Source organism: Pristiophorus japonicus, chromosome 30 (genome assembly GCF_044704955.1).
Source record: "Pristiophorus japonicus isolate sPriJap1 chromosome 30, sPriJap1.hap1, whole genome shotgun sequence".
Classification (NCBI taxonomy): Eukaryota; Metazoa; Chordata; class Chondrichthyes; family Pristiophoridae; genus Pristiophorus; species Pristiophorus japonicus.
The window spans coordinates 2,403,567-2,419,098 of record NC_092006.1 but is presented as its reverse complement, the minus strand read 5'-3'; the positions used below and the strand labels follow the sequence as shown (position 1 = coordinate 2,419,098).

Here is a 15,532-nt window from a genome sequence, read left to right as displayed (position 1 = left end):
TTTACTCTGTATCTAACCCCCTGTACCTGTCCTGAGAGTGTTTGATGGGACAGTGTAGAGGGAGCTTTACTCTGTATCTAACCCCCTGTACCTGCCCTGGGAGTGTTTGATGGGACAGTGTAGAGGGAGCTTTACTCTGTATCTAACCCCCTGTACCTGTCCTGAGAGTGTTTGATGGGACAGTGTAGAGGGAGCTTTACTCTGTATCTAACCCCCTGTACCTGTCCTGGGAGTGTTTGATGGGACAGTGTAGAGGGAGCTTTACTCTGTATCTAACCCCGTGCTGTACCTGCCCTGGGAGTGTTTGATGGGACAGTGTAGAGGGAGCTTTACTCTGTATCTAACCCCCTGTACCTGTCCTGAGAGTGTTTGATGGGACAGTGTAGAGGGAGCTTTACTCTGTATCTAACCCCCTGTACCTGTCCTGGGAGTGTTTGATGGGACAGTGTAGAGGGAGCTTTACTCTGTATCTAACCCCCTGTACCTGCCCTGGGAGTGTTTGATGGGACAGTGTAGAGGGAGCTTTACTCTGTATCTTACCCCGTGCTGTACCTGCCCTGGGAGTGTTTGATGGGACAGTGTAGAGGGAGCTTTACTCTGTATCTAACCCCGTGCTGTACCTGCCCTGGGAGTGTTTGATGGGACAGTGTAGAGGGAGCTTTACTCTGTATCTAACCCCCTGTACCTGCCCTGGGAGTGTTTGATGGGACAGTGTAGAGGGAGCTTTACTCTGTATCTAACCCCCTGTACCTGTCCTGGGAGTGTTTGATGGGACAGTGTAGAGGGAGCTTTACTCTGTATCTAACCCCCTGTACCTGCCCTGGGAGTGTTTGATGGGACAGTGTAGAGGGAGCTTTACTCTGTATCTAACCCCCTGTACCTGCCCTGGGAGTGTTTGATGGGACAGTGTAGAGGGAGCTTTACTCTGTATCTTACCCCGTGCTGTACCTGCCCTGGGAGTGTTTGATGGGACAGTGTAGAGGGAGCTTTACTCTGTATCTAACCCCGTGCTGTACCTGCCCTGGGAGTGTTTGATGGGACAGTGTAGAGGGAGCTTTACTCTGTATCTAACCCCGTACTGTACCTGCCCTGGGAGTGTTTGATGGGACAGTGTAGAGGGAGCTTTACTCTGTATCTAACCCCCTGTACCTGCCCTGGGAGTGTTTGATGGGACAGTGTCGAGGGAGCTTTACTCTGTATCTAACCCCCTGTACCTGCCCTAGGAGTGTTTGATGGGACAGTGTAGAGGGAGCTTTACGTTGTATCTAACCCCCTGTACCTGCCCTGGGAATGTTTGATGGGACAGTGTAGAGGGAGCTTTACTCTGTATCTAACCCCGTGCTGTACCTGTCCTGGGATTGTTTGATGGGACAGTGTAGAGGGAGCTTTACTCTGTATCTAACCCGTGCTGTACCTGCCCTGGGAGTGTTTGATGGGACAGTGTAGAGGGAGCTTTACTGTGTATCTAACCCCGTGCTGTACCTGCCCTGGGAGTGTTTGATGGGACAGTGTAGAGGAAGCTTTACTCTGTATCTAAACCCCTGTACCTGCCCTGGGAGTGTTTGATGGGACAGTGTAGAGGGAGCTTTACTCTGTATCTAACCCCCTGTACCAGCCCTGGGAGTGTTTGATGGGACAGTGTAGAGGGAGCTTTACTCTGTATCTAACCCCCTGTACCTGCCCTGGGAGTGTTTGATGGGACAGTGTAGAGGGAGCTTTACTCTGTATCTAACCCCCTGTACCTGCCCTGGGAGTGTTTGATGGGACAGTGTAGAGGGAGCTTTACTCTGTATCTAACCCCCTGTACCAGCCCTGGGAGTGTTTGATGGGACAGTGTAGAGGGAGCTTTACTCTGTATCTAACCCCCTGTACCTGCCCTGGGAGTGTTTGATGGGACAGTGTAGAGGGAGCTTGGTACGGACACTCGGGATATTCTCTAGATCTGTATGTTTAACCCACTTCCAGCTTTAATTCCCTAATACGGTGTTTCTGTTTCAGATAATTTTTCAACAGGAGAATCCCGGGATTCACTACGAGTTCGTTCTCCCTGTGGAAACTCCACCTCTCCCACCACAGACCTCCCACCATGTCACTCAGAGTTACGGTAAGAGGCTGTTGGCAGCGGATACCGCGCCTCTCTGTTTTGTTATTGGGGAACCACAGTGTCAGCCGTGACTCATTGTCTCGCTCTCACCTCTGAGTCAGAAGTTCGTGGGTTCAAGTCCCACTCCAGAGACTCGAGCGCAAAACCCAGGCTAACACTCCCAGTGCAGTACTGAGGGAGCGCCGCACTGTCGGAGGGGTGGTACTGAGGGAGTGCCGCACTGTCGGAGGGGCGGTACTGAGGGAGCGCCGCACTGTTGGAGGGGCGGTACTGAGGGAGGGCCGCACTGTCGGAGGGGCGGTACTGAGGGAGTGCCGCACTGTCGGAGGGGCGGTACTGAGGGAGCGGCGCACTGTCGGAGGGGCAGTACTGAGGGAGCGGCGCACTGTCGGAGGGGCAGTACTGAGGGAGCGGAGCACTGTCGGAGGGGCAGTACTGAGGGAGAGCCGCACTGTAGGAGGGGCAGTACTGAGGGAGCGGCGCACTGTCGGAGGGGCAGTACTGAGGGAGCGCCGCACTGTCGGAGGGGCAGTACTGAGGGAGCGCCGCACTGTCGGAGGGGCAGTACCGAGGGAGCGCCGCACTGTCGGAGGGGCAATACCGAGGGAGCGCCGCACTGTCGGAGGGGCAGTACTGAGGGAGCGCCGCACTGTCGGAGGGGCAGTACTGAGGGAGCGCCGCACTGTCGGAGGGGCAGTACTGAGGGAGCGCCGCACTGTCGGAGGGGCAGTACTGAGGGAGCGCTGCAGTTGCCGTCTTTTGGATGAGACATTAAACCGAGGCCCTGTCTGCCCTCTCGGGTGGATGTAAAAGATCCCGGGGCCACTATTGGAAGAAGAGCAGGGGGAGTTCTCCCCGGTGTCCTGGGGCCAATATTTATCCCTCAACCAACATCACTAAAACAGATGATCCGGGTCATTATCACATCGCTGTGTGTGGGATCTTGCTGTGCGCAAATTGGCGTTTCCCACAATACAACAGTGAGCACACTCTGAAAGTACGTCATTGGCTGTAAATCGCTTTGAGACGTCCGGTGGTCGTGAAGGCGCTATATAAATGCAAGACTGTCTTTACGGCGAAACCGCATGAGGATGGATCCCGAGGTGTCCTTTTGCCGGCCGGGTGCAGTGCCTGTTACTCACTGGTCTCCCCCGTCCCGTCCACCACAGGCTCGCGGACCACCGAGGATCGGAGGGAAGTCTCGGCTCTGGGCAGTGCCCCCGTCGCAGCCCACCAGGGGGCCCCGGTGACGCCCCGAGCTCGCGGAGGCCAGCGTGACCGCCGGCTGCAGGTTTACCACACTGACGCACAGGAGGATCCCGTCCGCCGCTCGCCGGTCCACCGCTGGGCGTCCCTGACCGCCACCGAGTGCTCGGCCTCCTGCGGGAAAGGTGAGTGTGCGGGGGTGGGGCGGGGGGCTGGGCTAACCACGGAGGGAGGGGCTACCTGCAGGGCGGGGCTCCGCACAGGGGGTGGGGCTACCTGCGGGGTGGGGCTACCTGTGGGGCGGGGCTTCACGGGGGGTGGGGCTTCATGGGGGTGTGGCTGTCTGTAGGGGGAGGGGCTACCTGTGGGGCGGGGCTCCGCACAGGGGGTGGGGCTACCTGTGGGGCGGGGCTCCACACAGGGGGTGGGGCTACCTGTGGGGCGGGGCTCCGCACAAGGGGGTGGGGTTACCTGTGGGGCGGGGCTTCACAGGGGGCGGCGCTTCACAGGGGGCGGGGCTTCACGGGGGTGTGGCTGTCTGTAGGGGGAGGGGCTACCTGTGGGGCGGGGCTCCGCACAGGGAGGGGTTACCTGTGGGGTGGGGCTTCACATGGTGGAGCGTCATAGGGGGCGGGGCTTCACGGGGTGGAGCTTCACAGGGGGTGGGGCTACATGTGGGGCGGAGCTTCATAGGGGGAGGGGCTGTCTGCAGGGGGAGGGGCTACTTATATGGGACAGGGCTATGCACAGGGGGAGGAGCTACCTGTGTGGGCTGGGCTTGTCACAGGGGGAGGGGCTCCCTGTGTGGGGCGGGGCTTGTTACAGGGGGAGGGGCTACCTGTGTGGCGCGGCGCTTCCCACAGGAAAGGTGAATGAGGGGGAGGGCGAGGTGGGTAGGGGTGTAGGAGGGCGAAGGGGTAGGGGATGGCGAGGGGGGTAGGGATGGCGAGGGGGGTAGGGATGGCGAGGGGGGTAGGGAGGGGGGGAGGGGAGGTGAGGGGGGGTAGGGAGGGGGGGAGGGGAGGGGAGGGGGTCTGATTCCCGTGCCCATGGTGTACTGAGTCCCACTGACCAGGACGATCCCAGTTGGAATGCAACTGACTCGGCCCCAACTGGAACACTGTGTCCCATTCTGGGCTCCACACTGTGGGAAGGATGTGAAGGCCCTTGGACAGAGGGTGAAGGGGAGATTGACCAGAATGGTTCCCGGGATGAGGGACTTCAGTGACGGGGAGAGACTGGAGAAGCCGGGGTTGTTCCCCTTGGAGCAGAGAAGGCTGAGAGGAGATTTGATCGAGGTTCAAAATCACGAGGGGTCTGGACAGAGTAGATCGAGAGAGAAACTGTTCCCATTGGGGGAAGGGTCGGGAACCAGAGGACACGGATTGAAGGCAATGGGCAGAAGGCGACGTGAGGGAAAACGTTTTTCCGCAGCGAGTGGTTAGGATCGGGAACGCGCTGCCTGAGCAGGGCGCTGGAGGCAGACTCAATCGTGGCTTTCAAACGGGAGTTGGATAAGTAGCTGAAGGAGAGAGATGTGTCGTGCTCCGGGGGAAAGGGCCGGAGAGTGGGATTGGCTGAGGTGCTCCTGCAGAGAGCCGGCACGGGCTCGACTGGCCCAATGGGATCCTCCTGTGCTGTGACCGTGCTGTGATTGGATGAGCGCCTGTGCTACTCGGTGATGTTGAGGGGGAAGGGGGCAAGGTGTCGGGATGGTGGTCGGGCGCGTATTTTATTGGGAGGACAGAGTCGGCAAATTCGCCTCAGGCTCTCCCTCGGGGATTGGGGGCGGGGAAATTTGGGAAAAGCTGGGGGCAGGTTCTGAATCTCTTTCACCCCGCTCCCGTCTCTCTCTCTCTCTCTCTCGGCAGGATTCCTGTATCCCATCTTTCGCTGTGTGGCCCAAGACTCCCAGGAGGTGCTCCCGGACAGCCACTGCAACCCAGGAACCAAACCCGCGAGTGTGGGCGAGGCTTGCAACACCCAACCGTGCCCCGCTTTGTAAGTATTCGGGACCTCGTCTCGAGTTTCTTTCTCCCTCCCAGCCGACGTTGGCTTCCCCCCCCGTGCACCCCTCCCAGCCGCTGTGATCCCAGGCAGCAAGGCAACGTGTCGTGTCAGCTGGAGCTCAGTGGGCAGCACTCTCGCCTGAGTGTCCGAAGGTCGTGGGTTCAAGTCTCCTCTCCAGGGACCGGAGCACAAAATCCAGGCCGACGCTCCCAGTGCAGTGCTGAGGGAGCGCCGCACTGTCGGAGGGGCAGTGCTGAGGGAGTGCCGCACTGTCGGAGGGGCGGTACTGAGGGAGTGCCGTACTGTCGGAGAGGCAGTACTGAGGGAGCGCCGTACTGTCGGAGGGGCAGTACTGAGGGAGCCCCGAACTGTCGGAGAGGCGGTACTGAGGGAGCGCCGTACTGTCGGAGGGGCAGTACTGAGGGAGCCCCGAACTGTCGGAGAGGCAGTACTGAGGGAGTGCCGCACTGTCGGAGGGGCAGTACTGAGGGAGTGCCGTACTGTCGGAGAGGCAGTACTGAGGGAGCGCCGCACTGTCGGAGGGGCAGTACTGAGGGAGTGCCGCACTGTCGGAGGGGCAGTACTGAGGGAGCGCCGTACTGTCGGAGGGGCAGTACTGAGGGAGCCCCGAACTGTCGGAGGGGCAGTACTGAGGGAGCACCGCACTGTCGGAGGGGCGTCTTTCGGATGAGACATTAAACCGAGGCCCCGTCTGCCCTCTCGGGTGGATGTAAAAGATCCCGGGGCCACTATTGGAAGAAGAGCAGGGGGAGTTCTCCCCGGTGTCCTGGGACCAATATTTATCCCTCAACCAACATCACTAAAACAGACGATCCGGGTCATTATCACATTGCTGTGTGTGGGAGCTTCCTGTGCACAAATTGGCTGCTGCGTTTCCCACAGTTACTACACTCCAAAAGTATTCCATTGGCTGTAAAGTGCTCTGAGACGCCTGGTGGTTGTGAAAGGTGCTATATAAATGCAAGTGTTTTTACCGAGAACACCCACTCGAGTGACCTATCTCGGTGAGGCCGATAACTTTTGAACCCCTCCCCTGACCCCTGCTCCTTCGGTGAGGTGGGATAAAAACTGTCCTCCCCCTCCTCGGGGAGCTGGGAGTCCGGAGGACAATCCGTTTGTCTGCCTCGTCGGAGGTTGATAAGACCGTCCCAATTAGGGACAGTGTTGCTACGGGAACTCGGAGTCGGGCCGAACCGGGGAACAATGGGCCAATAGCGCCACCCACTGAGACACAGCCGAACTACAGCACTCACAACTTTACTTACAATATAGAATAACAGATACCCCGGGAGTGAGTTACAGGCTGGGATCTAATCGAGGGGTTCGGGGGGTTTATATATAGAATAACAGATACCCGGGAGTGAGTTACAGGCTGGAATCTAATCGTGGGGTTCGGGGGGTTTATATATAGAATAACAGATACCCGGGAGTGAGTTGCAGGCTGGAATCTAATCGAGGGGTTCGGGGGGGTTTATATATAGAATAACAGATACCCGGGAGTGAGTTACAGGCTGGGATCTAATCGAGGGGTTCGGGGGTTTATATATCGAACAGATACCCCGGGAGTGAGGTACAGGCTGGGGTATAATCGAGGGGTTCTGGGGGGTTCATATATAGAACAGATACCCGGAGTGAGGTACAGGCTGGGGTATAATCGAGGGGTTCGGGGGGGTTTATATATAGAATAACAGATACCCGGGAGTGACTTACAGGCTGGAATCTAATCGAGGGGTTCGGGGGGTTTATATATAGAACAGATACCCGGGAGTGAGTTACAGGCTGGAATCTAATTGAGGGGTTCGGGGGGGTTTATATATAGAATAACAGATACCCGGGAGTGAGTTACAGGCTGGAATCTAATCGAGGGGTTCGGGGGGGTTTATATATAGAATAACAGATACCCGGGAGTGAGTTACAGGCTGGAATCTAATCGAGGGGTTCGGGGGGGTTTATATATAGAATAACAGATGCCATGGAGTGAGTTACAGGCTGGAATCTAATCGAGGTGTTCGGGGGGTTTATATATAGAATAACAGATACCCGGGAGTGAGTTACAGGCTGGAATCTAATCGAGGTGTTCGGGGGGTTTATATATAGAATAACAGATACATGGGAGTGAGTTACAGGCTGGAATCTAATCGAGGGGTTCGGGGGTTTATATATAGAATAACAGATACCCGGGAGTGAGTTACAGGCTGGAATCTAATCGAGGGGTTCGGGGGTTTATATATAGAATAACAGATACCCGGGAGTGAGTTACAGGCTGGAATCTAATCGAGGGGTTCGGGGGGGTTTATATATAGAATAACAGATACCCAGGAGTGAGTTACAGGCTGGAATCTAATCGAGTGGTTCGGGGGTTTATATATAGAATAACAGATACCCGGGAGTGAGTTACAGGCTGGAATCTAATCGAGTGGTTCGGGGGTTTATATATAGAATAACAGATACCCGGGAGTGAGTTACAGGCTGGAATCTAATCGAGGGGTTCGGGGGGTTTATATATAGAATAACAGATACCCGGGAGTGAGTTACAGGCTGGAATCTAATCGAGGGGTTCGGGGGGTTTATATATAGAATAACAGATACCTGGGAGTGAGTTACAGACTGGAATCTAATCGAGGGGTTCGGGGGGTTTATATATAGAATAACAGATACCCGGGAGTGAGTTACAGGCTGGAATCTAATCGAGGGGTTCGGGGGGTTTATATATAGAATAACAGATACCCGGGAGTGAGTTACAGGCTGGGATCTAATCGAGGGGTTTGGGAGGTTTATATATAGAATAACAGATACCCCGGGAGTGAGTTACAGGCTAGAATCTAATCGAGGGGTTCGGGGGGGTTTATATATAGAATAACAGATACATGGGAGTGAGTTACAGGCTGGAATCTAATCGAGGGGTTCGGGGGGGTTTATATATAGAATAACAGATACATGGGAGTGAGTTACAGGCTGGAATCTAATCGAGGGGTTCGGGGGGGTTTATATATAGAATAACAGATACCCGGGAGTGAGTTACAGGCTGGAATCTAATCGAGGGGTTCGGGGGTTTATATATAGAATAACAGATACCCGGGAGTGAGTTACAGGCTGGAATCTAATCGAGGGGTTCGGGGGGGTTTATATATAGAATAACAGATACCCGGGAGTGAGTTACAGGCTGGAATCTAATCGAGTGGTTCGGGGGTTTATATATAGAATAACAGATACCCGGGAGTGAGTTACAGGCTGGAATCTAATCGAGTGGTTCGGGGGTTTATATATAGAATAACAGATACCCGGGAGTGAGTTACAGGCTGGAATCTAATCGAGGGGTTCGGGGGGTTTATATATAGAATAACAGATACCCGGGAGTGAGTTACAGGCTGGAATCTAATCGAGGGGTTCGGGGGGTTTATATATAGAATAACAGATACCTGGGAGTGAGTTACAGACTGGAATCTAATCGAGGGGTTCGGGGGGTTTATATATAGAATAACAGATACCCGGGAGTGAGTTACAGGCTGGAATCTAATCGAGGGGTTCGGGGGGTTTATATATAGAATAACAGATACCCGGGAGTGAGTTACAGGCTGGAATCTAATCGAGGGGTTCGGGGGGTTTATATATAGAATAACAGATACCCGGGAGTGAGTTACAGGCTGGAATCTAATCGAGGGGTTCAGGGGGGTTTATATATAGAATAACAGATACCCTGGGAGTGAGTTACAGGCTGGAATCTAACCGAGGGGTTCGGGGGGTTAATATATAGAATAACAGATACCCGGGAGTGAGTTACAGGCTGGAATCTAATCGAGGGGTTCGGGGGGTTTATATATAGAATAACGGATACCCGGGAGTGAGTTACAGGCTGGAATCTAATCGACGGGTTCGGGGGGTTTATATATAGAATAACAGATACCCAGGAGTGAGTTATAGGCTCGAATCTAATCGAGGGGTTTGGGGGGTTTATATATAGAATAACAGATACCCCGGGAGTGAGTTACAGGCTCAAATCTAATCGAGAGGTTTGGGGGGTTTATATATAGAATAACAGATACCTGGGAGTGAGTTACAGGCTGGAATCTAATCGAGGGGTTCGGGGGGGTTTATATATAGAATAACAGATACCCGGGAGTGAGTTACAGGCTGGAATCTAATCGAGGGGTTCGGGGGGTTTATATATAGAATAACAGATACCCGGGAGTGAGTTACAGGCTGGGATCTAATCGAGGGGTTCGGGAGGTTTATGTATAGAATAACAGATACCCGGGAGTGAGTTACAGGCTGGGATCTAATCGAGGGGTTCGGGGGGTTTATATATAGAATAACAGATACCCGGAAGTGAGTTACAGGCTGGGATCTAATCGGGGGGTTCGGGGGGTTTATATATAGAATAACAGATACCCGGGAGTGAGTTACAGGCTGGAATCTAATCGAGGGGTTCGGGGGGTTTATATATAGAATAACAGATACCTGGGAGTGAGTTACAGACTGGAATCTAATCGAGGGGTTCGGGGGGTTTATATATAGAATAACAGATACCCGGGAGTGAGTTACAGGCTGGAATCTAATCGAGGGGTTCGAGGGGTTTATATATAGAATAACAGATACCCGGGAGTGAGTTACAGGCTGGAATCTAATCGAGGGGTTCGGGAGGTTTATATATAGAATAACAGATACCCCGGAGTGAGTTACAGGCTGGGGTATAATCGAGGGGTTCGGGGGGGGTTTATATATGGAACAGATACCCGGAGTGAGTTACAGGCTGGGGTATAATTGAGGGGTTCGAGGGGGTTTATATATAGAACAGATACCCGGAGTGAGTTACAGGCTGGAATCTAATCGAGGGGTTCGGGAGGTTTATATATAGAATAATAGATACCCCGGAGTGAGTTACAGGCTGGGGTATAATCGAGGGGTTCGGGGGGGTTTATATATAGAACAGATACCCGGAGTGAGGTACAGGCTGGGGTATAATTGAGGGGTTCAGGGGGGTTTATATATAGAACAGATACCCGGAGTGAGGTCCAGGCTGGGGTATAATCGAGGGGTTCGGGGGGTTTATATATAGAGTAACAGATACCCGGGAGTGAGTTACATGCTGGAATCTAATCGAGGGGTTTGGGGGGTTTATATATAGAATAACAGATACCCCGGAGTGAGTTACAGGCTGGAATCTAATCGAGGGGTTCGGGAGGTTTATATATCGACTAACGGATACCCCGGAGTGAGTTACAGGCTGGAATCTAATCGAGGGGTTCGGGGGGTTTATATATAGAATAACAGATACCCCGGAGTGAGTTACAGGCTGGAATCTAATCGAGGGGTTCGGGGGGTTTATATATCGACTAACGGATACCCCGGAGTGAGTTACAGGCTGGAATCTAATCGAGGGGTTCGGGAGGTTTATATATCGACTAACGGATACCCCGGAGTGAGTTACAGGCTGGAATCTAATCGAGGGGTTCGGGAGGTTTATATATAGAATAACAGATACCCCGGGAGTGAGTTACAGGCTGGAATCTAATCGAGGGGTTCGGGGGGTTTATATATAGAATAACAGATACCCGGGAGTGAGTTACAGGCTGGAATCTAATCGAGGGGTTCGGGGGGGTTTATATATAGAACAGATACCCCGGAGTGAGGTACAGGCTGGAATCTAATCGAGGGGTTCGGGGGGGTTTATATATAGAATAACAGATACCCGGGAGTGAGTTACAGGCTGGAATCTAATCGAGGGGTTCGGGGGGGTTTATATATAGAACAGATACCCCGGAGTGAGGTACAGGCTGGAATCTAATCGAGGGGTTCGGGGGGTTTATATATAGAATAACAGATACCCGGGAGTGAGTTACAGGCTGGGGTATAATCGAGGGGTTCGGGGGGGTTTATATATAGAACAGATACCCGGGAGTGAGTTACAGGCTGGGGTATAATCGAGGGGTTCGGGGGGTTTATATATAGAATAACAGATACCCGGGAGTGAGTTACAGGCTGGGGTATAATCGAGGGGTTCGGGGGTTTATATATAGAACAGATACCCCGGAGTGAGTTACAGGCTGGGGTATAATCGAGGGGTTCGGGGGTTTATATATAGAACAGATACCCCGGAGTGAGTTACAGGCTGGGGTATAATCGAGGGGTTGGATTCTCTCAGTTGGATGGGGCGATGGGGGAAGGGAGCAGTTGGTTTGGTTTGAGGGTCTGCTTGTGTTTTGGAGGTTCAGTGGCGTAAACTCCACCTGAGGTCTCTTCACCCTCCGCTGTTCTGTGTTCCGTCTCGATGTGTTTCTTGTGGGTTTGAGGGCGATGGGTGGGATTGGTGAGGTTTATTCACTGGCTAACTGTGCCCCCATGTGTGTGTGTGTTACTGTCCCAGTTGGAGTGTCGGTGACTGGTCCCAGTGCAGCAAGTCCTGTGGTCCCGGCATCCACCACCGGCAGGTGTTGTGCCGACAGGCGTACGCCAACCGGACTGTGGCCGTTCACCCCCACCGCTGTGGGCACCTCGACAAGCCCAATGCCACCCAACCATGCCAGGCCCGAGCCTGCACCCACTGGCAAATACAGACTGACTGGGAATCGGTGAGTGAATCAATCTCAACCTCCTCCGATCCACATTACCCCCTTCGAACCCCCTCCCCTTCAAATCCCTCACCCCCTCCCCTTCAAATCCCTCATCCCCTCCCAATCTCTGTAACCCCCTCCCGCCCAACACCCCTCCCTATCTCTGTAACCCCCTCCAGCCCGTACACCCCTCCCTATCTTTGTAACCCCCTTCAGCCCCGACACCCCTCCCTATCTCTGTAACCTCCTCCAGCCCCTACACCCCTCCCTATCTCTGTAACCTCCTCCAGCCCCTACACCCCTCCCTATCTCTGTAACCCCCTCCAGCCCCTACACCCCTCCCTATCTCTGTAACCCCCTCCAGCCCCTACATCCCTCCCTATCTCTGTAACTTCCTTCAGCCCCTACACCCCTCCCTATCTCTGTAACCTCCTCCAGCCCCTACATCCCTCCCTATCTCTGTAACCCCCTCCAGCCCCTACACCCCTCCCTATCTCGGTAATCTCCTCCAGCCCCTACACCCCTCCCTATTTCTGTAACCTCCTCCAGCCCCTACACCCCTCCCTATCTCTGTAACTTCCTCCAGCCCCTACACCCCTCCCTATCTCTGTAACCTCCTCCAGCCCCTACACCCCTCCCTATCTCTGTAACCTCCACCAGCCCCTACACCCCTCCCTATCTCTGTAACCCCCTCCAGCCCCAACACCTCTCCCTATCTCTGTAACCTCCTCCAGCCCCTACACCCCTCCCTATCTCTGTAACCCCCTCCAGCCCCTACACCCCTCCCTATCTCTGTAACCCCCTCCAGCCCCTACACCTCTCCCTATCTCTGTAACCTCCTCCAGCCCCTGTACCCCTCCCTATCTCTGTAACCCCCTCCAGCCCCTACACCTCTCCCTATCTCTGTAACCCCCTCCAGCCCCTACACCCCTAACCTGCTATCATACTTGTCAATCTTTTTTGCATCTTCTCTAGTGTCTCTACATTCTTTTATAATATGGAGACCAGAACTGTGCACGGTGCTCCAAGTGTGGTCTAACCCAGGTATATGGAGACCAGAACTGTGCACGGTGCTCCAAGTGTGGTCTAACCCAGGTATATGGAGACCAGAACTGTGCACGGTGCTCCCAGTGTGGTCTAACCCAGGTATATTGAGAGTAGAACTGTGCACGGTGCTCCAAGTGTGGTCTAACCCAGGTATATGGAGACCAGAACTGTGCACGGTGTTGGATGTTGCGTGCTCCCTGTGTATGACATTGTTGTGTCCCTGCCCCCCAGTGCTCGGTTCCCTGTGGAGTCGGGCAGAGAAAGAGGAGCATCCGATGCGTCAGTAACCAGGGCGACGTGTTGGGGGAGGGGGAGTGCAGCGGGAAGCAGAAGCCCACCGACAGCGAGGCGTGTGACATGGGCCCGTGCGTGAAGGCCTGGTTTTCCACCGACTGGAGCAACCAGGTAGGACGCGGTTCGCGAGCGCGACCAATCAGCACAAGGGGGCGGAGCTTTATGTCGCTGGGTTCGTGACCCCCGGGGGGGCGTGCACTAATAATCTTCTCCAATCGCATCACGGGTTCAATTCCCACTCGGTAAACTCTGCAAATAAAACGCTGGTCTCTGTAAAAGTGACCATGAATCCACCAGATGGTTGTTAACTTACATAAGAATTAGGAGCAGGAGTCGGCCATTCGGCCCCTCGAGCCTGGTCCACCATTCGATGAGATCACGGCTGATCTTTGACCTCAGCTCCACTTTCCCACCCGATCCCTCGATTCCCTTAATATCCAACAATCTATCGAGCTCAGCCCTGAATACACTCAGCGACTGAGCCTCCACAGCCCTCTGGGGCAGAGAGTTCCAAAGATTCACCACCCTCTGAGTGAAGAAATTCCTCCTCATCTCAGTCCTCAATGGCCGAGCCCTTATCCTGAGACTGTGTGACCCCTGGTTCTAGACTCCCCAGCCCCGGGGGGGAAACACCCTCCCGGCATCTACCCTGTCAAGCCCTGTAAGAATGTTGTATGTTTCAATGAGATCACCTCTCATTCTTCTAAACTCCAGAGAATATCGGCCCAGTCTGCTCAATCTCTCCCCATAGGACAATCCCCCCCATCCCAGGAATCAGTCTGGTGAACCTTCGCTGCACTCCCTCTGTGCCAAGTATACCCTTCCTTGGGTCACTAATGTCCTCTTTAGGGGAGGAAATCGATTGTCTTTACCGGGTCTGGCCGTGGTGGACTATTCACGGCCCCCTTGATGTGGCCTCGCGAGGCGCTCGGTTGTACCAAACTACCGGCGGTTCGAGGCTGAGCCCCACCCTCTCGGGGCGACGAGGACCGGGGAGAAATGTGCTGCCTCCATTCCGTGAGTTAATATTGAAGCGGGAGTGACTGAAAGCGGGGTCCGCTTGCTGCGCCCGAGCGAGGGGGCCGTGTCGGGCAGGAGTCCCGCTGCCGGCCAGGACCAACACCTGCCCGAGAGAGAGAACGCTCAGCATTGGCGGGGTCTCCCCCGGGAGGGCAAGGGGTGTCCTGGGGGTCGACTCCCCGGGCTGGGGGTGGAGTGGGGGAGAGTCTCCTGGGGGCGGGGGGGCGTCTCGCAGGGGGCGGAGTCTCCTGGGGGTGGGTGGTGGGCGGAGCCTCTCTATGACCGCCCGCTAACACTGATCCACACTGACCCCCGACCTCTCTGTTGCAGTGCTCGGTGGAGTGTGGGGTCGGAGTGCAAAAGCGCTCGGTTCTCTGCCTGTCCAGTTATGGCCGCTCCCCGGAGAGCTGCGAGGGCCCCAGGCCGCCCGAGACGCGAGCGTGCGCTCGCGGCCGATGTGAGCGCGAAGTCCGCTGGTACAGCAGCCCCTGGAGCCAGGTGGGTGACGCGGGTTGGTCAGCGGGCGAGTCCTGTGGGACCACGGGCTCAGAGCCCACGGGCAGGAGCGGGAAGCGGCAACAACAGAAGGCATTTATATAGCGCCGTTAACGGAGTAAAATGTCCCGAGGCGCTTCACAGGAGCGTTATCAGACGGCATGTGACATCGAGCCATTAGGGACAGGGACAGGTGACCAAAGGCTGGGTCACAGAGGGAGGTTTTAAGGAGCGTCTTAAAGGAGGGGAGAGAGGCGGAGACGTTTAGGGAGGGAGTTCCAGAGCTTGGGGCCCAGACAGCTGAAGGCACGGCCATCGATGGTGGAGTGATGGAAATTGGGAGATGGGTAAGAGGTCGGAATTGGAGGAGGGCAGAGATCTTGAGGGGGATTGTAGGGGCTGGAGGGGGTTACAGAGATAGGGAGGGATATGGAGGCTGGAGGAGGTTACAGAAATAGGGAGGGGTGTAGGGGCTGGAGGGGGTTACAGAGATAGGGAGGGGTGTAGGGGCTGGAGGGGGTTACAGAGATAGGGAGAGGTGTAGGGGCTGGAGAGGGTTACAGAGATAGGGAGGGATATGGAGGCTGGAGGAGGTTACAGAAATAGGGAGGGGTGTAGGGGCTGGAGGAGGTTACAGAAATAGGGAGGGGTGTATGGGCTGGAGGGGGTTACAGAGATAGGGAGGGGTGTAGGGGCTGGAGGGGGTTACAGAGATAGGGAGGGGTGTAGGGGCTGGAGGAGGTTACAGAGATAGGGAGGGGTGTAGGGGCTGGAGGGGGTTACA

General features: G+C 55.1%; 1 protein-coding gene across 1 annotated transcript in view; it reads left to right on the top strand.

Annotated features, from left to right (window-relative positions):
- LOC139240148 (thrombospondin type-1 domain-containing protein 4-like) overlaps nt 1-15,532 on the top strand; it is a 127,306-nt gene that overhangs the window by 100,051 nt on the left and 11,723 nt on the right. The window contains exons 10-15 of the mRNA XM_070868530.1: nt 1,999-2,104; nt 3,274-3,495; nt 5,182-5,311; nt 11,706-11,910; nt 13,171-13,344; nt 14,584-14,751. Coding sequence (XP_070724631.1) covers nt 1,999-2,104; nt 3,274-3,495; nt 5,182-5,311; nt 11,706-11,910; nt 13,171-13,344; nt 14,584-14,751 — 1,005 coding nt within the window. The remainder of the gene's footprint in view (nt 1-1,998; nt 2,105-3,273; nt 3,496-5,181; nt 5,312-11,705; nt 11,911-13,170; nt 13,345-14,583; nt 14,752-15,532) is intronic.